At 42.4% G+C, this 19472-nt stretch overlaps 2 protein-coding genes across 2 annotated transcripts; both read right to left on the reverse strand.

Annotated features, from left to right (window-relative positions):
* Positions 1 to 610: 610 nt before the first annotated feature.
* On the reverse strand, positions 611 to 3668 carry agtr2 (angiotensin II receptor, type 2). Its single transcript, XM_079352799.1, has 2 exons — positions 3468 to 3668; positions 611 to 2927 (listed from the first exon to the last, which is right to left on the reverse strand). The coding sequence occupies exon 2, from the start codon at positions 2865 to 2867 to the stop codon at positions 1611 to 1613; it is 1257 nt and encodes a 418-aa protein (XP_079208925.1). The 5' UTR covers positions 2868 to 2927; positions 3468 to 3668; the 3' UTR covers positions 611 to 1610.
* Positions 3669 to 9518: 5850 nt separating this feature from the next.
* apool (apolipoprotein O-like) lies at positions 9519 to 19260 on the reverse strand. The gene is made up of 11 exons (XM_079351984.1): positions 19147 to 19260; positions 18188 to 18286; positions 17959 to 18084; positions 17319 to 17373; positions 16337 to 16435; positions 15331 to 15422; positions 15118 to 15234; positions 13390 to 13603; positions 13199 to 13273; positions 11455 to 11541; positions 9519 to 10132 (listed from the first exon to the last, which is right to left on the reverse strand). The coding sequence occupies exons 1-11, from the start codon at positions 19156 to 19158 to the stop codon at positions 10044 to 10046; spliced, it is 1065 nt and encodes a 354-aa protein (XP_079208110.1). The 5' UTR covers positions 19159 to 19260; the 3' UTR covers positions 9519 to 10043.
* Positions 19261 to 19472: the final 212 nt, after the last annotated feature.

Genomic DNA, 19472 nt, shown 5'->3' on the forward strand with positions numbered 1-19472 from the left:
TTTGAAAGATTAATGAGGATCGATCGACTACAAGCAGTTTAAAGTGGGCTGGAGGACTTTTCATGAAGTTGGTTTTCCTTTAAGTTGGCATACTTATAAACTTTTAGATCAAAAATGTAAAAAAAAAAAAAAAAAAACAAGTTTATCATTTACACATGGAAAAAAAGTCTCTGCCAGTGGAAAGCAAAATTAAACCATAGGCCATACTTTTTCGTCTCTCAGCTCGGGGAGAGTCAGGCCAGGGTCAATGCAGAATGCAGTGAAACTATACTGGACTCAAATAGCAGTCTGAGATACATCATTGATTTGCAGGCAGCTCCCTCAGCAAACAACGTACTGGACTGGAATGCATCACACGGACGTTAGTATGAGATTATGATATCTGGCCTTGATACAATATGTACAGAATCTATGAATGGGATTCTGGGAAGGACTGCAGCTGAATGCCCATCTGTCTGTGTGACAGTAAACCATCTCATTCCCATTAAGGGGAAGCACGCTGTGACAGCTGTTTGGTAGTAAGATAATGGAAAGTAAGGGAAATATTTAAAGGGAATCAGTTTGTTAAATTATTTTGAGTTTTACATCAAATGAAAAAAGGGGATTTTTTCAGGCAAAAACATTTATTTATCCATTTAAAGAGATGCAGTAATATTCTTTTTTTATGCCTTTACATAATAATAATAATAATAATACCACACAAAATAAACGAACACTGTATACACGTAATGTTTTTGGTCCAACAAAGATCAAAGAAAGTAGCATTGTTTTCACTGGTTAATAATCATCCAAATACATTTATATCCCCAAAAATGCAGTTGAGTTATATGAACTCTGAGAATACTTTTTTTAGCATTTAAAAAAAAAAATCAAACATTTAAATTGTACATTGTCATAGCTACATCGGCAGAGCTCCATAGAACAACCTTAAATTAAAGCGATAGCTGGTTAAGTAGTCACAATGAGAGAAAAACGATCTTCTCCTTCTTACCCTTTCCATGCAATTGGTAAATCATGTTTGGTCATTCAAAACTATGTACATCTTTCCCAAAGCCAACAACTTCAACATAAAAACAAGAACAGAAGAGTTGCTGGGTTACTGGTGTAGCTGTAATTTCAGACGTGGAGTCCATGAATGTTGAAAACAAATGTTGCTGCAACCTACAATAAGGCATTTTTGTCTTGCAAATATGGACAAAGAAAGGACTACGCAAATCCTGAGGGAAATATCTGGCTTTGTAGCTGCTTAATGCCCCACTGTGTTTACAAGCGAGTGACTATGTCTGTCTTCTGTTTGGTGTAGAGCAGGTACTGTAAAGAGGGTTTTTATTGCCTTTTCACTGACAACAGCTGCTTGATGTAGTTTTTAAAGCAGTCAATTCATTATTTGTTTGTTACACAGTATGCCATCACAGTCTCGAGACTGACATTTTTATTCAGGTTTCTGTCTTTGAACTGCAGCATCTCACTCTGTTGGAGTCAATAATGGTAACAGTGGCGTCTCACACATCCATGTTAATTGGAGTTCAGCAAGTCATTTAGCATTGGCATTGCTCCTTGGGGTGTGAAGCCAGTAAATGAGAAGGGAAAGACTCCAATCAAGGGCTTTGCTACGCCGGACCTGAGGGTTCCACAATCGCCAGGTCTTTCAGATCACTGAGTTTTCTGGAGAAAGAGCTCAGCCTGGTGCTAAAAGAGCCTCTCTTCTGGCTCTGATCCTCCCCACGGGTCTTCAAACAAGCACACAGGTCCTTGCAGAGACCTCCCAAACGTCCTCGGAAATGGTTTCCAATAAAGCAGTAGAGTACAGGATTGATGGCCGAGTTAAAGAAGCCCAAAGACAGAGTGAGAGGGGTCAAGTTTTGTAGGGACCAGATTACCCAGCAGCTGTCCAACCAGCCTTCAATATGCAGTATGTTTAAGAAAGATATACAGTGAAAGGGGAACCAGCAGAGGAAGAAAGCCAGGACCACAGCAGCCACTGACCGCAACACCCGCTCGAGGCCCCTGCCCTCCCGAGGTCTGCTTCCGCTGGAGCTGGGGCTCACACAGGGGGTTGGAGGTCTCTCTGGTTTACTGCAGCTCTCTTGGGATTTGAACGAGGGCATGTTTGATTGATTGGAATGGGTCCGCATTCTTACCAGCCCTGTATCAGCCAACAGATGTCTACCAATTGTGCAGTAGCAACAAGAGATGATAAGTAGAGGGAGAAGGAAGGCCAGAACAATCTTCAAACATACCAGGGTGGTATTCAAGGTATCATTCGGATAAAAAATGACACAAGCAATCACATTTTCGTTAAATTGATGAAGTTTCCTCAGATACATGTTGGGGACTGAGCAAACCAATGCCAACACCCAAACAAGGCTGCATGTGAGCCGGGCAAATTTGGGGTCTCGTGCACTCTGGGAACGGAGGGGATGCACGATAGCCAGGTAGCGGTCCACACTCATGCTTGTGATAAAGAAGATGGATGCATACAGGTTGAGATTGAGGAGACCTCCACAGACTTTGCATGCGGCCAAGCCAAAGGGCCAATTGTAGCTTTGGGCGTAGGGGACAGCCCACAGCGGAAGTGTCAACAGGAACAGCAGGTCAGACACACAAAGGTTCAGCATGAAAGTGTTTGCTACAGTTCTCCTTGAGGTATTGGCATGGGCTAGGACGCACACCGCCAGGGCGTTGGCTACAATTCCCAGCACACAGATGACACTATAAATGACGGGGATGGCTGTGGTCATGGGCACATGGGGCCAGTCTTTGCAGGGTGGAGTAGAATTGGCTATAGAGGTGTTGACATCGTTCATTGTTGTTGAATAAGGTGAAGAGGTGGAGTTGAAAAGAGAGAGTTCATTTGGGATTGCCATTATGAAAATGGATATACAGTTGCGTCACAAACTTCCCTCCTTTCAGTTATCCAAGGTCATCTGGAAATAAAACAAAAGAAAAGAGCATTTCAAATACAGCTGCCTTTTATGGACCAGAGTTCCTACAGATCTGTCTTTAGTTGGCTTCAGTATTTTTTAAGTTGTCCGACTTGATAACTAATCACAGCGAAAACACAAAACACCATTCTTGAAGTCTAATGAAATACACATGGGGGATGTAATAATTTGGCAGCTTGATGGAAAAATCTATTTCATATTAATGACTGCAATACGTTTTTCATACATGTATGAATATAATGAAACATGTCTAAAGATAAAAACTAAATTTCAGATTAAATAATTTTAACAGTCAATTAAATTGTATTCGGTTCTTCTCTACTCCAGTCCACAATGAGAATCAATTATTAAGAAAAGACAACAAAGAGAAGTTAAAGCAGACGACATGAGGAAATTATACTGTTATTATGCTCAACAGAAGCCAGAGACGAATGCTTTGGAAGCAAAAACTAAATTGAGACAATTTCAAATTTAATAAGACTTAATGTGTGATTTTTATTTAATTCAAAGAGTGAATTTTACCTAGAGGTTGAATGTCCAAGTCCAAGCAGTGTCCAAGCAGCTTTCAGTGCGCCTTTTGGCTAAAGTCCATGTTTTGACAATTGCTCCTCGACCCCTTTAAGAGACTGCACAGCTGAGTAGCCCGGACCATATCATGCCTTTTTGTCTGTGTGTGGAAGAGACAGACTGGAGGCTCTGAGAAACCAGATGAGGTTGGGGGTCTTATAGCCCCCAAGAGCCTCTTGATGATTGCACAACTTCCACGTCACACCTTCACCAGAAACAAGGGGCTGGACTGTACCTGGACAAGAGCCAGAGAGAGCGAGAGGAAGTTGCTTTCTGTTTTTCATTCTATCCCTCCCTCACAAACTCTCTATACCAGAAAGGCCAAAACTTTGTAAATCAAGTCAAGATGTGTGTTAAAGTAATAACTGTGTCTCTAGTGACTGCAGAAATGCAGCCATGTGTCATACCGTACCATAATGAACATGATCCCCTTGTGTTTCAGGTGTCAAACTGTAAGCCCTAACTGTCCCCGTCGGGGCCTCTGACCCAAGCAACCGAGGCTGTGTGTTAATTAGCAGGGCCGGCCTCGCACTTTGTGTCATTTTTGTCTTGCCAGCGGTCAGATAAGCCATGGGAAATATTTACTCAGTCTCAGCGGAAGTCAAAACCCGCCACTGGGGCAGATGGAGCTTAGGGGAGGCACAGTGTGCAAGATGAATGAGGAGGAGGACGAGCAGATACTGCAGGGAGTGAACGTGAAGAAGAGAAGAAGAGATGGAGGGAAGGAGGAGTGAGGAATGGAGAGAAAGCGGAGATTCCCTCCAGTGGTTTTTCATTAAAGCCTCTGGTGAAAGTTAATGAGGGATGCATACAAAGCTCTGAGACTGATTACATCACAGATTCTTTGATCAACGGTGTGAGCATGCCTCTCCCTCTGTGTGTGTGTGTGTGTGTGTGTGTGTGTGTGTGTGTGCGTCTGTGCTTCAATACTTGTGCAACTGGCTGTACTTAATCTCATGCTGGCATGCATGCATCAATGCAATGAGCTTCCCTATGTTTACACGTGTTCAGATGCATTTGTGTGCACTGTGCTCCATTGAGTAGTTATCAGTTTGGGACTTGTTCTAATAGCTGTGGGAAAACTGACAGTGAGGATGACAGAGAGCAGCAGATTCTGAAGGCCTGTGTGAAGAGCTTTGTCGTTGTCTACTTGCACGATGTGAGAAATGATGCACTGTATCTCTCTAAATTACAAGAATGGCAGTTGTGCTTTCCAAAATGGAAACTTTTGCAATGTTCTTGCACTGGCATGCTGGCTATGCACAGTTGTTTTTCCACATACCCACTGAAGCCAAGGGCTCTGAGTCATGACATGGCAACTAAAAACTGAAATTTATGGTGTTACGCTGGCCAAGTAAAACAGAAGACAAAAAGGAGAAAACAGAACTATGTCACTGCATTAGTGTGACATAGTCTGTCTGTCTGTCTGTCTGTCTCTTCTATTCAGGAGAGAGTGGACTACTTGTAATTAGTTGCACATAAAAAGTGAGTAAAAAATCAGGTATCAGCTCCCTCTAATAGCTACGAGTTTAAGACCATGCTGCATGAAATAACATGATTTAATTGACTTTTTATCGTGTTCTACTCCTTGTTAACATGGTATTCTACTTGGTGGGTAAAGTTTAAGGTGGATTCCTGTACTTTTGTACTTACTTTTGGTAAATTCAGGTGCATTCTGTGTCATATTAGCTAGAATGACTGTGAAGCAGGCTATGAAAAACCTAGTTTTAAATTTTAAAAAAGCACGTTATTATTGTCAGTTTTAGCATATTAGCATGCTAGTGTTAGCATGAAATTCAGTCCTGTAGAGCAGCTTGAATACATGCCTGGTCTTGTTAATCTAACTAAAGGACCCAAGTCTTTTTTCAACCCTGCTGAAGTTTTACTGTGTTCCCACCAGACACACATTGATCATCATGCTCATGTGCTAATGTTAGCCAAAAGAATTCTCATCCGTTAGCCCTCAGCTGGATTTAAAATGAGTCAATACTTTAAGACTTTACAGACATTCATAATTAAGATGCCTATGCCATAAGTATCCAGTGGTTTCACTTGTCTTAGCTCACTTCATCATATCTGCAGACGATCAATTGGGTTTTCTTGTTAATGCTGATACATGCTCCACTTAGAACGGCATTCTTGGCAGTCAGGACATGTTTGCTTTAATTCTGCTTCCAAATACAAAATAATCCCCATTTTTGGGGTGTTAGTATCACAAATGGGAAAACTGAGTGATGAACAGTTTGACAATGTGTGGGAGTGTTTGTCCCTGTGTGTTTGTTTGATGATCTATTCTAAACAGTCATTTAGTTACAGGCAGCGTCTGAGCAGGCAGCAGATAAGAGGAAGCGATGTAGCAGAGAGCATCAAAGCTCAACTCACATCACCGCCCAAACTGGACATCAATCTCCAAACCAATTATTTTCTGACAACTATCATATTACTGAAGCTGACGTCTGAAAGTTTCTGCAGCCGTAAAGAAATGAGCTGCTTACAACAAAGATATTAAAGTAAATAAATGTGTGCTTTGTGGGAAGAACGTTTCCATCAAAGAGAATGAAATGAATTTCACTTGCATGAGAAAAATGGGATGGTATACATCATGTACTGTCTACACACACAAATTAGAAGGGAAGATGTGCAAGTAAATATATAGGCGTACTGTGTTCACAAGCCCCCTAACTTGCTTACATAATTGCAATGTTTATAATTTCTACTGATAAATGTGCTATGTGTTTACATGGTGATGGGGTCCTTCTTTGCTGCCCCCGACCCTGGGAAGATAACCACCACAAACCATGGCCGTCGCAAATTTCTCTGTGGAAAATAAGGCTCCTGGGGGTGAAAGGTGAAAGGTCAGGGCTCTAAGCCCCGCTTCCTCTCCGAGAGGAGCTCTGGACTACATGACAGAGTCCAGTTTAGCATTAGTTCTCAGAATATAATCATAGCTGCTTGTGTGGGATGCTGTTAAGGAAGAGGGCCCATATGTGTAGGGGACCCTTGAGAGAGGTGACATGAGGCTATACTTAGTGCCACATCTTCTCTAATAAAGACCCTCTGTTTAAAGCAACAAGATGTCCGTGTGAGAAGAAAGGATTGCACAGATTTCCAGCACTCTCTGTCTCTGTTCTATTTTTCAACTGACTCAATATGTTCCATGTGGTTTCATTAATGCTGTTGGCAAATCATGATTCAGAGGATGGAGTCGTTTCTTGAGAACTTTCAAAACAACAGTCCCATAACACCTCGACTCAAACCATTTTCACAGACCGTAGCTTTGATGCAACAGACATTCTTGGCCCCATATGTTTGTTTTTTCTTAAAAGATTTAGCATGGGGCTTTAGTGTAAAGATAGGACAGGGAACTGATGCAAATTGGGGAGAGAGAGAGACCAGGAATGCCATGCAGGAAGGGAACCATAGTTCAGATTTGAACCCACATCAAATGCTTACAGGACTACAGCGTCTGTGCATGTGGCGCACGCACAAACCACTCAGCCGCCCACGCCTCATATGTCTTTTGTACAAGACAGAGGATGAGAAAGTATTGACATCTAATTGATCCGACATCTTCCTGTCCTATCCAGTGAGCATGCGAGCACACAAATACACACACAGTCCCGAGGGGGATGACTTGTCAGCCTCATGCAGAGTTTATGAGGTCGAGGCAGCTCGGGTTCCTCTGAGGAGCACTAAAGTAACCATAAAGATGTTAACAGATCGCCTGGTCCCCGTACACACAGAATGAAGCAAAAACATTTGGCACCAACATTCTGCTCTTACGTTTACATGACGCTCCCAGGGTTAAGACACAATGTATACTAAATATTGTTGCATTTGTACTTTTGTTTCAGGACAAAAAAAAACAACAACAAACTATGACAATGTCACTTGGGATTGGGATCAGATTTACTAGCAGTGAACAAGGAGGAAGTTCATACAATAAAATGAGTCAGTTTCTGTCTTGGTCCAACATTGAGTAAACAGTAACAAGGACATGAGGACAATGACACTGTAGTGCTTTAAGATAACATAAAAAAGCCAGCTCAGCATGTTAGATTACATGTGAGGTTTATTTAGCAGATTATGAAACAGAATGAAATAATACTGATGCTTCTAAACTCTTTGATTTGTTTTAATAGAGTTTCCTTATGATGATGAAGGCACTAAACAGTCAGTACGCACCAATCAATAAGATCAATATTTATTATTAAAAACACCCTTCTTTATTATCTTGTTTTACAAAAAAAGATGTTCCTTATAGTATTTGTTATATTGCTGCTCTTTATTATTTTATTAATAATTTTATTTATTATTTATTTATTTGCTTTCCGACCCATGAGTCCATATCATTTTAAAAAAAGTACACTTAATATAAATACAGAACATCAGCAAAAACATATAATCTCTACAGTTCAGTGTGCCAGATATTAAAACACAAAGAGATATTTGCACCAGTGTTGTCAGAACCACGAGGAACATGGGAGAGTGAGACCGTATGATGACGTTTTCTGAATCAATTCATCGACACAGTATGACATGTGGAGACATTAGAATCAAACATTTCACCTGCATTTGCCGAGCTTGGTCATTGAAGAAATATTCTAAATGCTTCATGATAACCTGTAGCGTTCTGGTTTTAGTTTTACTGTAATTGCACAAGTGTGAGCAGTATGCCGTGAAGTACAGGAAGCACTAAAACCTGTTTGAACGTCGTCTGTTAACATTAGAAATGTGCGTGCCAGCACATTCGCTTGAATGTCCAGTTTGCAGCACTGACGCTGCACATCATCACTCCTGATATGTCCCAGATATGTGGACTTCATCCACCACACTAAGGGCTTGATCATTATTGCTCCTTGGCTGCAGGGTTTAGTGTGTGAAGTAATGACGTTATTATCCCGGGCTGCTGAGACAGCGAGTGTGATATTATTGCGCTAATTAATGCACAGTATATTCCAGTAGAGAAGACTCCCTATATAGGCAGGAGGTGACAATGATTGTGTGATTATGAACACAACCTCAGTTTAGTGAGTTAGCAGGCTGTGTATTACTTAGAAAAACAAAAACGGAAAGTCTGAGGATGGAAGATGATGCAGGTTGAACTGATTGTGTTCGATAAACAATGATTCATCCTGTGTGCAAAATGAACAACTGTACCAAAGTTCATGACTGTCCACATAATAAAAGGAAAGACAGATTGCTTAAACCTGTCTGGCTGCAGTGGAGGAAGATTCATTATTCATTATAGGAAGTGTGAATGTCTTTACAAAAATGTGCTCCAATTAATCCAGTAGATAAAAATGGTACTGGTTCTTTGAGGCCTTTTGGATTTGTACAGAGGTTTGAGACATTTCAGCGTTGATTAAGTGAAAGATTGAACATTTCCTGTTTAGAGCCATATGTTTGAAAAGATGTGTACAAAGATTCCTGTTCATACTAAGAGAGCCTGGGCTCGTCCCATCCATCACTTGTAAAGTCAACATCATGTACTTACTTCATTTGTAGCACAGGACCTTACAGCTTCTCATGGAAACATGTTTCGCTGGGTCATTATGAAGATGAGACTTAGTAAAATAAGATCTTTACGATTTACTCTTCACATCTTCAAAAAAAAAATCTGTTTCTGTTAACCACTACTTTATGATCATGTTACTAAAAAATCTCAGAGTTCTGGTTACCATTAGCAACAACAATCAGGTTTAATAGTTTCCATGAGAACAAAAGAGTCACTTTATTAAGGTTTAAATGAAATGAAAATTAAGGTGGGAGTTACTAATGTGAAGCTGATCATTATGTGATTATATTAAGAGCTTCACAGTTAAGTGTCATTAGTATTGTCTTCCTGTTTTTGAACTGAACTTTTGTTAAAGGGGAGAAAACGAGTCAGAAAGTATTTGTAGAGCTTTGGACAGAAGACACAGATCTGGGTTAGAGATGGAATGCTATGTGGAAAAAAGTGATGTGCACCCTTCAAAGTAATGTTGAACAAAACACAACATGAAATCATGAAAAATATACATTTATTTTTGGTTTTGAACAACTGAGGAACATGTTTGATGAACCACAAAGGAGCAGCACTGGTCTGCTGGCACATGTACTGTCATTAACTGAACTATGCAGTGGGCTAAATTACAATAAATAAAAGCACCATGCATTCATGATCGTAAAGGCTGTAAAACAAAATCCAGTAAATGAGACAAACAGAATGAGTTTCACAATCTGCCATCTGTGAAAGGCTTGCAGTGGGAGTAGTTTCTTTTCCAAGTTCCTCTCCTTCTACGCAACTCGACTGAGTTCTGTGTAATTGAATTCATTTCATTGCATGAGGCAAATGCACTTGGAGCTTCTCTGTGGAAAGTAGAATAATGTGGGCAGAAGAAATGAGAACGGAAATGTTCGTGAAAGACTTCCTGAGCCTGTTCGCCTCCAAAATGGCCTTTTTGATTCAAAGTGTTTTTTATCTGTCATGATTTACGACATGGCAGTGTGGGAAGGAGACTTTTTCTCACTGAGGTCGGCTGTGGTTGCTCAGCTGCGTGTGCTGTACAGGTCTTCATCTTCTGGGCTGGACTGGCCGAAGTCCATCAGAGAAGGGTCAGGCTTGAAACCAGAGCCCCCTGCAGGTCAGCGAGAGAAATGCAATCATTTAAGTCACAGGCACAGAAACACCACATAAAGGAGTTAAATGATTTAATGAAAATCAAAGTCAGAGGACACATTCAACCACTCTTTAAGAGAACTGGGGCTTTTTTGTGCAAAGAAACAGACTTTGATATATATGTAATGTATGTGTAATGCAAACTGAGCTCACTGCATTGTATTTACATTCCTTAGCTTGGGTTAAGGCCAGCTGTCGAGAACCGATTCAAAGCGAGCTTCTAATGCTTTGCTTAAGTTTTCCATCTGCACACGTCCCAATGTTGACTCTGGCAGTATTACATCAGATGCCTCTCATGATTTGTTTGGTGGATATTATTCTACCTCCTCCACACCTCTATCTATCAAAGTGCTGAATGTCTAGCTGTGTTCCTCTGAACGAGACTCGTGCGTCTGGCAGGGAGCGGCTCACGGGTTGCAGCAACACATGAACCCACGAAGTTCAGCGTCTCCATTTTCTTCATGTGTTGCTTTGTTCTTCTAAAACAGAGACGACAGATGCTCTGTGAATTGTCATGTCGATATAACATTAGCAGTGGCAGTCCTTTGACCACAGTCTAAAGGTCCCGTTCAAAGACTCATAGGAAAACGAGTCAAACATTTTCCACTAACGGCTCATGTATATTTTATATATTTCTCAATGTTGTTCTCTTGTGTTTAAAAATGGTTTAAGTCAAAGACTAGTGAGAGGAGAATATAACATGACCTACTCGCTGCTTATATGGATGTCATGTATCGGTGAGTGTTCACGGCCCGCGTGAAGCTACGAGCTAACCAAAGTGTGCTAACATTAGCCTGCTAACAAAACAATGCAGGGCACTTTAGTCCGCCGCCTGCGCTTAATGGTGCTTAATTATAGTGCGTTTCATTTGTTAACTCTTTTGTGCGAACACGAGAGGAGAGATAGGTTGGAGGTCAGTTGTCTCCCTCGACGACAGCTGAGGACTCAGAATGACGGAGGCGTTGCCAAGTTTGTTTTGATTTCATGCTGGTGCTCAAGTGGGACATCTACAGGATTAAAAAGCGGCACACTCTTCCTTTAAAAGATGGAGCCTGATCAAAATGTATCTCAGAGGAAACTGACATCAGCATGATAAAATCAGTGAATCTACAGTGCTGTCGAATGTTCATAAGAAACCAAATGACGAGAAGACCAATTCAACTTAGAAGCCTTTCATCTCAGGTGATTGACCGATGAGATGCGTGTTTGTGCGTGTGCAGATCATAATACCAAATGTTCATATCAGCACGGAAGTGGTAAAGCAGAATGGCTTCTCAGTACCTTGGCCTTTTTCTGCTGCAGGCTGCAGAGGCGCGGCTGGCTCTTCTAAGGCAGCAGGTCTCGGGTCAGATGATTCAAGAGCTGGCACTGTGTGGGAGTCAAAACACAAAGCATATGATCGACGATTATCTCGCAAATGTCCTTATTAGAAGCAACATGGAAAGTCAGTTCTCATACTGTTTGTTAACAACAATTCCATGTACTTTAGTCTGCTCTAACACAAACTTACAAGAGCTCTAGAGAAGTGTGTTCCATCAACCACAGTGAAAAAATGCATAGTAGTTACTTTTAGGAGCTTTCGAAGGACTTGTTTTTCACAGTTTAAGGAAACTTGAAGGGATACTTCACTCATTTGCATGAAGCTTTGTATCATTAGAAACTCGGTAGTATTCCTGAATGGTTGTGCATCCCGTCATCATTTTCCCTTAGACGGGAAAGCTCTATTTCTTTTCTATGCTGGCATTAACAAAACCGACTTGAGTGGGTGTTTCATGTGCAACTCATTTTTCCGATGTGTTCGACACTACGTGAATGCACCATAAAAGCCTCTACTTCAGCAGGAGTGGCCTGCGGTGATGTGCATTCTGGGAGTTGTTGTTTTTCATCCAATTGAACCAAAAATACATTTTCTGCCTTTTCTTGGTCAAGAAGGCACCAACTTCGAAATGCATTTCTTCTACAGATATGACCCAATGTCAATACAGATTCCTGTTTCAGCTGGTGAAGTATCCCTTTAAGTAGCTCTTTGAGTTCTGAGGATTTATTTTTTGTACTAACAGTGGTCTTCAAAGAAGGCACGTGCAGTTGGGGTAGTTTTAGCATTACTTATGTAAATTCTGCTCTTGGACATTATGTGGCAAAATATTTCTGGTACCATTTGGTTCGCCTGAGGCCTTGGATGCAGGTGGTTCTTCAGAGGAAGGAGCAGACTCTACGGGTGCAGACTCTACGGGTGCAGATTCTGCAGGTGCAGACTCTACAGGTGCAGATTCTGCGGGTGCAGACTCTACAGGAGCAGACTCTGCAGGTGCAGACTCTACAGGTGCAGACTCTACGGGTGCAGACTCTGCAGGAGCAGACTCTACGGGTGCAGACTCTACGGGTGCAGACTCTACGGGTGCAGACTCTACGGGTGCAGACTCTACAGGTGCAGACTCTGCAGGAGCAGACTCTACAGGTGCAGACTCTACGGGAGCAGACTCTACAGGTGCAGACTCTACAGGAGCAGACTCTGCAGGTGCAGACTCTACGGGTGCAGACTCTACGGGTGCAGACTCTACGGGTGCAGACTCTACGGGTGCAGACTCTGCGGGTGCAGACTCTACGGGTGCAGACTCTACGGGTGCAGACTCTGCGGGTGCAGACTCTACGGGTGCAGACTCTACGGGTGCAGACTCTACGGGTGCAGACTCTGCGGGTGCAGACTCTACGGGTGCAGACTCTGCGGGTGCAGACTCTACGGGTGCAGACTCTACGGGTGCAGACTCTACAGGTGCAGACTCTACAGGTGCAGACTCTACGGGTGCAGACTCTGCAGGTGCAGACTCTACGGGTGCAGACTCTACAGGTGCAGACTCTACAGGTGCAGACTCTACAGGTGCAGACTCTACAGGTGCAGACTCTACGGGTGGACACTCTGCTGGAGAAGCCTCTAGTGTCTCAGATTCTAAGCTTGGTGTTGGCTCGGCTACACTGATATCGGGGGATACATCCTCAGTTGCTTTCTTTGTGCCAGAGGGCTCACTTTCAACAGGTGCAGGTATTTCCTCTGAGGCTTTGGTGATATCTGTCTCTGCTGGCACTGAATGCGCCACTGGATCTATACGGAAAGAGGGAATAAAGCATATCATCAGGAAGAGCCTTTGTGTGATTGTGTGTGAAACAAAAGAAATTGAGACACAGAAGGAAGGAGACAAAGATCAATATCTATAACACCTGAAGTGGCCTCTGAAGGGATCTGGTCTGGAGATATCTCTGTGAGTGTGACTGATGACACCTCGTCTTTTACAACAGCTACAATGGGCTCTCTTGAGACAGGAACAGACTCCGCTGATTCCACCTCGACCTCAAGAATTGAAGGGCTCTGGATTGAGCTGATCTCTGAAGCCTCGTGTGCTACAGCTGACTCTGGATTTGGCACTGGAGCTGCCTGTCAACATACAGGGAGAAAAAAAAAAACATTTCAATCTGTTCAACTGCTACTTGGATACATGAAACAACACTTCCAAATTTATTATGAAAGATACAAACTTTTAGTTTAGGTTGTTTGGTTTGTCAGGGAGCATGTGCACAAATATACACATTCATCTTAATTAATGGGAGAAGACGCGTTGCATCAGCTTTAATTAGATTTTATCTGCAGTCCCTGGGCAGGTTGACATACTAACAATACAAAAAACAATACACAATTCATCTAAACTAAATATGATTAGGAGATAGCAGAACTTGTGGGGAGAGACCACAAGTACACTACTTCTTATTTTTAGTCACAGTAAAACCCTTTACTCCTTTTCATTCATCACTAACTGGTTACAGTCACACGCCTTAATCTTAATCTGGTTACAACAACTTGGACATCCTTCACAATCTGCTTCCAGGTCTTTCATTTGAAATTTAAAAAACATTTAAGGACAGCAGCTCCTTGAGTTTCAAGTCACTCCGGGCTGAGGGTGCAAAGTAGAGCTGCAGCTATCAAGCATTTCAGTAATCGAGTATTCTATCGAATATCCCGATCGATTAATCGAGTAAATCAGACTTTTGCTTCATTAAGGTTGAACTCGCCTCGGTCGTCCCTACAAACCTGCTTGTAGTCTTTGCAGCTACCACGGTAACGCCTGCTCGTTACAACTATAGTTACAACCCACCACCTCTGCTCTACAGCTGCTGACATTCACCGTATTACTGACAGGATCCCAAATTCACTTTTTGATTCACTGGTTAAGGTGGCAGGTATTAATTATTATTAAAAATACAGGTCAAACATGTTTTAATGGCTGACATAACAAATAGCTTGCGTGTGTGTGTGTTAGCGCTGAAGTGTGTCTGTGTCAGACTGAGCGTGCAGCAGAGAGAGGAGCAGGTAGCTCCAGCTACATTAAACGTGTTTTATACTCATAGCATGGTTTTGATGACGCAAAAAAACAAAACGAGGCCTCGAGGCAGCGGAAATTCCTGGAACAATTTTAGTAATTGAATTATTTGAATTCGTTTCAGCTCTAGTGCAGAGTACATGAAACCCCCTTTTCCCCAATTTCTGTCTGAGCGTTTGGGAAAGAGAGCATGAAGAGGTCCTGAGAACACAAAGGAATGCTGCTCAGTCCTCTTAAGCTTGATAAGAACACATCGATAGTGAGGGAGCAGACCAAGAACTGCCTTATAAAGGTGTTTCAGTGTGGGAGCCTACATGTCCAAAGCAGGCCCTCCTACCAAGGAGTACACACAGTCAGAGCTCTCCAGGTTGTAATGAAGCTGAAGGAGGCATGGTAGCCTGTGTCAACCATGAGGAGACACTGAGCGGAGGCGTGCATGTAAAGAACAGGTAAAGTTACACAAACGAGACACGTTTTGGACATGAAAGAAAAACACAACCTGTTTCTAAAATAAACCTCAGCCTCAGCTGTTTCACATGTGGTTGATGTCATGTAGCTCGACGTGATTGCGAACCTGTGGTTTGGAGGCAGCAGCTTCTTCGCTGACAGGCTCCTGAGGCTTCGAGGGGAGCAGTGAAGACACTGCAGCGCTGCTCCACTGCCCTGCAGCGTACACCTTCTTACCCGTCACCTTGGGAAGAGAAGGAAATGATCGTTTTTGTCACCGGTTTACAAGAGGTCGGCTCAGCGTTCAACAAAAAAAAAAATTAAAAAAATCAGCGGTCACCTTTAGCGCGGCCACAGCTTGAGCCGGGTAGCACACCGAAACTCCCGCAGTCATCAGGCCCATCGGAACAGCTACCCTCTTAAAACGAGAGCCTGAGACGGAGAAGGACAGTCAGTTTAGGTTGGCATCAATGAAACCCTGGGGTACAGAGTCATATGGGACTGCTGCGTCTGGAGAGGTCACATACACATGACCTAGCATAGCTTATTAAAAACTAACATAGTGACGCAGTTTCACACGACCCTTCGCCTAAATGGCCTTAAAGCTAAGCCTGAGCGGCAGGAAAGCAGGTGTTCTACATTCATTCAAGCGTGGAAGTGAAATGGACATGAAAAGAGGAACACGGCGTCATTAATCATTGTGTGCTGTTCTACCTTCACTCTCTGTTGTTTCTCAGTGACGGTTTCTGTTTCCTGCTGTGAGTGCACAGCGAGGTCAGAGTCGGGTAAAATGCTGCTGCATAAGAGCGCTGCTATTCGGTCCACTACAGTTTTCTACTCACACATCCTGATCATGGTTCATGAGGATGAATGAAAAAAATAAAAATAAATGCATGAATGTACACTGAATAAACAAGTGAAGCATGCTGCTTGATGAGCGTTACTAGAAGCTGCATGGCAAACTCAAGGTGGGCAGGAGGTCACGTGCACGCTCCTGTGACGTGCAGGGGACTCATGAGGACAGATTGTTAAATCATCACCACAAAGTGACACTTTAGATTCTCAACAGAGAAAAGATCACACCGAAGAAGCAGAGCGTGATGTGAGAGAGTTCTCCTTGATCCACACAGAACAAGGAGAACATCTCTGTGAGCGTCTTCAGACTTACAGGAAGTGACGTCTGCAAACACTCTCGAGCTCGCTGGATGATGAAGAAACATTTAGTTGTTGTGGTTCACGTCCTCTGTTACAATGTTAAAACTCTCTCATCTAAAACTCGCATGACAAACAAATGTTTCCCAGTCAGCCTCGAGTGTGCACCGTGGAGTGACAGGAGCGCTCTTTACCTTTCCGTGCCAAGAACATCCCGAGCAGACCAGCCATGGTGATGGTGCCAAATCTTGGGAGGAATCCCGGGGGAGGGTCTTTCAAGTAATAATACACATCTGGGAATGACAGACAGACGGTCAACATGACGCATAGTATTCTCTGTACTGTTCTCTACTCTGACCTCATGATCGCAGGAATTGCTGTGTATTCGTTCAGTTTGGGAACACTTTGTAGAAATGATCTCGATGTCAGCAGACATCTTTACAGTCTGTACTTGGAGAAACGTACATCACATGGAATATCTCTGGAGCTAAATGTACAGACTCATCCAGCAGTGTCATGAGAGATTGTTGTAAATAGATGCTTGACATTCAAAGAGTCACGGTGACATGACTCTCTTTGCTGTGTATTGTGGTATCTAAAGTTGGAAAGAATTTGTGACGTATGTTGTGTGCCGTATTTAACGGATTCACAAAGACCATTAAATTGATCTGTTCTGCAGTTTACACAAAGTCTCAGTGTTCTCTGTCCGACCCCCAACTGGGCTACGCCGTCTTCTATCATCCCGTCTGTTTAATAGATTTAGCATTATGGACATCTGGATGAACCGCTTAGCGCTTACACCTCATTTCTGATTATTATAAACACGAGCAGTGCTGATGAGAAGAGTTGTGACATAAATGAGTCGCTGTATTTTTATTGGTTGGTCCAATATAACAGTAATTTTATAAAAGGTGCAGGCTCAAATGTTTCCCTCTTCGTAAAATGTGAATTTACAGACTAACAGGAAGACATGCATCATTGATTTAAAGAGGTTAAAACCGTCACAGATGCACTCTGGGTAAAGTTTGTTTGTCTATTTGATGTACAGAACACTCTGCAGAGGGAAAAGGTCTACTACAGTCTTCAGTGGAACTGTGGAGAATTTATTCCAGTTTGGACTTTAAGGGAGAGAATCAGAGTGAATGTGAGGCCTTCAGGGACCTACTGGTGACTCACCTTCTCCTGTATAGTAGAGATTAACACTTCCTGTTTTCACAGAGACACACACTCCCTGTCAGGAACACACAAAAAAAAAGAAATAAACCAGTGTGTGTAAATAAATTCATATATATATATATATATATATATATACTGTATATATACATACAGCCATCAAGTACCTAACTATTACAAATATCGTCACTGACTTCAACAGAAACATCACTTTCTGCACAGTTTTTCTGCCTTCATCCGTCAAACTATCAAACTGTCAAATCTCTTTGCAGCAAACATAACACCTGCAGCATTGCCTGCATGAACGCTACTTCCTGTCTGACTCCTGAACTTTTGCTATTTGCAAACATCGTCCCTGCACAGAGCACTTGCAGCACGTGGGATTGTGCTCTGTAACCGCAAGAGGAGCACAAGTCTGGGTTGGAAAACTAACACTGCAAGTGCATGATCAGACCTCAACCATGTAGTTTGGCTGTTGTTCAACATTCAATATTCAACATTCGTTCAATATTCCACTTACTGACTATTGTGTTGTGCTTTCGGTTTTACAGTGTGAAAGAATGAGTTATATCTGAGGGGGTAGTGTTTCTGAACTGTAATATCTACAGATGTGTATACAGTAAACACAGCAGAGTGTTGATACCTTAACAGCCTGGAAAAATGGTAGTACGCTCTGTCTGGCTGAAGTTAACCCTCTCTGGATAAAACCCGGCCTCTCTGGAACCAACTGAGCCGGGGCAGACTGTGGCAGGGGGGTGTAGATGTTCAACTGAGGACAGAGGCAGAGTTTAACATCTGGTTATGACATGCGGCAGCTCAGGAAATGGCAATGAGTTCTTATGAGATAATGATGGTTTTTTTTAAAGCCTTACCTTCTCTCTGGTTATGAGCCCATCAGTGGGGGCTTCCCTTACAGTATACACCCGGATGGAGGCGATACCCAGCACCGTCGGGACGGCCACTAATGCCACCTAGAATACAATTCAAATACTGATGACTTATATGGCGAAATCTGAAAAATGGAGACGTGAAACAATTGTATGCGACATTTTCTGAACTGAATAAAAAAAATACAGTTTCAGTAATGCAGGCCACCAACATAACTTGGCTCATTTTCTTCACACAGTATTAGACCACATCTTCCTCTGTGCATACAGTAAACCACAGAAACTACACAATCCTTCAACTCTCACATTTCTCCACCTAAACTTCATAGTGCACCTTTAAACAGAGTTAACAGACCCTGTGAGAGTAGTATATAATATTAATGGACAAATGACGCATTTAAATGTAACAGTTCAACAATGTAATGGTGCTCAATGGTTTAAATTAAGACCACTTCAATGGACTGTATAATGTTAATATGTTATGTCTACCTCATGTTTCTAAGGACCAACAGAACAGCCTGAAGGGAGCAGTAAACATACCTGAAGCACTCTCTCATGTGTATTTGTATTTGACTTTACAGGTGTGCACATTTACTCATCTTTAATTCAGAAGGTATTACTTCTGGTTCAACAGCTAATCTAAAGACACCGCTACAGCCGCGTTCATAATATGTTTATTTGATTTCAGTGTAAGCGATGGTCAGACTAAAAAGAGTGAAAGTGTTTCTTTGAAGGCAGTCAGATAACAACACGCTGACTTGTTAGCATCCAGTCATTCAGCGGGGCTAAGTTAGTTAGCACGGCCTCTCTCACGTCGCGTCGCTTCACATTAACACTGACAGCTCCGGAGTGTTTGATGTTAACGCCACACAACACAACTACCTGAATACAAACATTTCAAAACACATTCAAACTTTAACGGAGAGGAAATGTCAAGCATTCACCTTGGCCGCCATGACAGCACTCCTGCTGCTGCTCCTCCTTCTTCTTTGGGCTGCGAGGCGACCCTCGGAGTCGTCCAAAGCACGTGACCACACCGCCACCTGGTGGGCTGAAGACGCACCTGCAACAGCTCGGTTTATATGGTGCAAGGTGATCTCACTCAGAAGGCACAGCTAACTGTATTTATTTAAACTGGTGATTTGTACACCTGATTCAATTTAATTTAAATGTAATATTTACACTTTTAATAACATTGTAAAACAAATTCAGAGTGTTTAAAGTGCGGATGGGGATTCTCTGTGTTTATCATAGACAAGAGAATGCAAGG

This window comes from Symphodus melops, assembly GCF_947650265.1.
Source record: "Symphodus melops genome assembly, chromosome: 9".
NCBI classification, from domain to species: domain Eukaryota; kingdom Metazoa; phylum Chordata; class Actinopteri; order Labriformes; family Labridae; genus Symphodus; species Symphodus melops.

Excerpts from the sequence above, each read along its gene's own strand:
- agtr2 (XM_079352799.1), bottom strand. The coding sequence starts at position 2,867 with ATGGCAATCCCAAATGAACTCTCTCTTTTCAACTCCACCTCTTCACCT.
- apool (XM_079351984.1), bottom strand. Across the intron at positions 16,436-17,318 it reads TCTCTACTATACAGGAGAAG|ATGTGTATTATTACTTGAAA; the intron begins GTGAGTCACCAG and ends TGTCATTCCCAG. Across the intron at positions 15,423-16,336 it reads GATGTTCTTGGCACGGAAAG|GCTCTCGTTTTAAGAGGGTA; the intron begins GTAAAGAGCGCT and ends TCTCCGTCTCAG.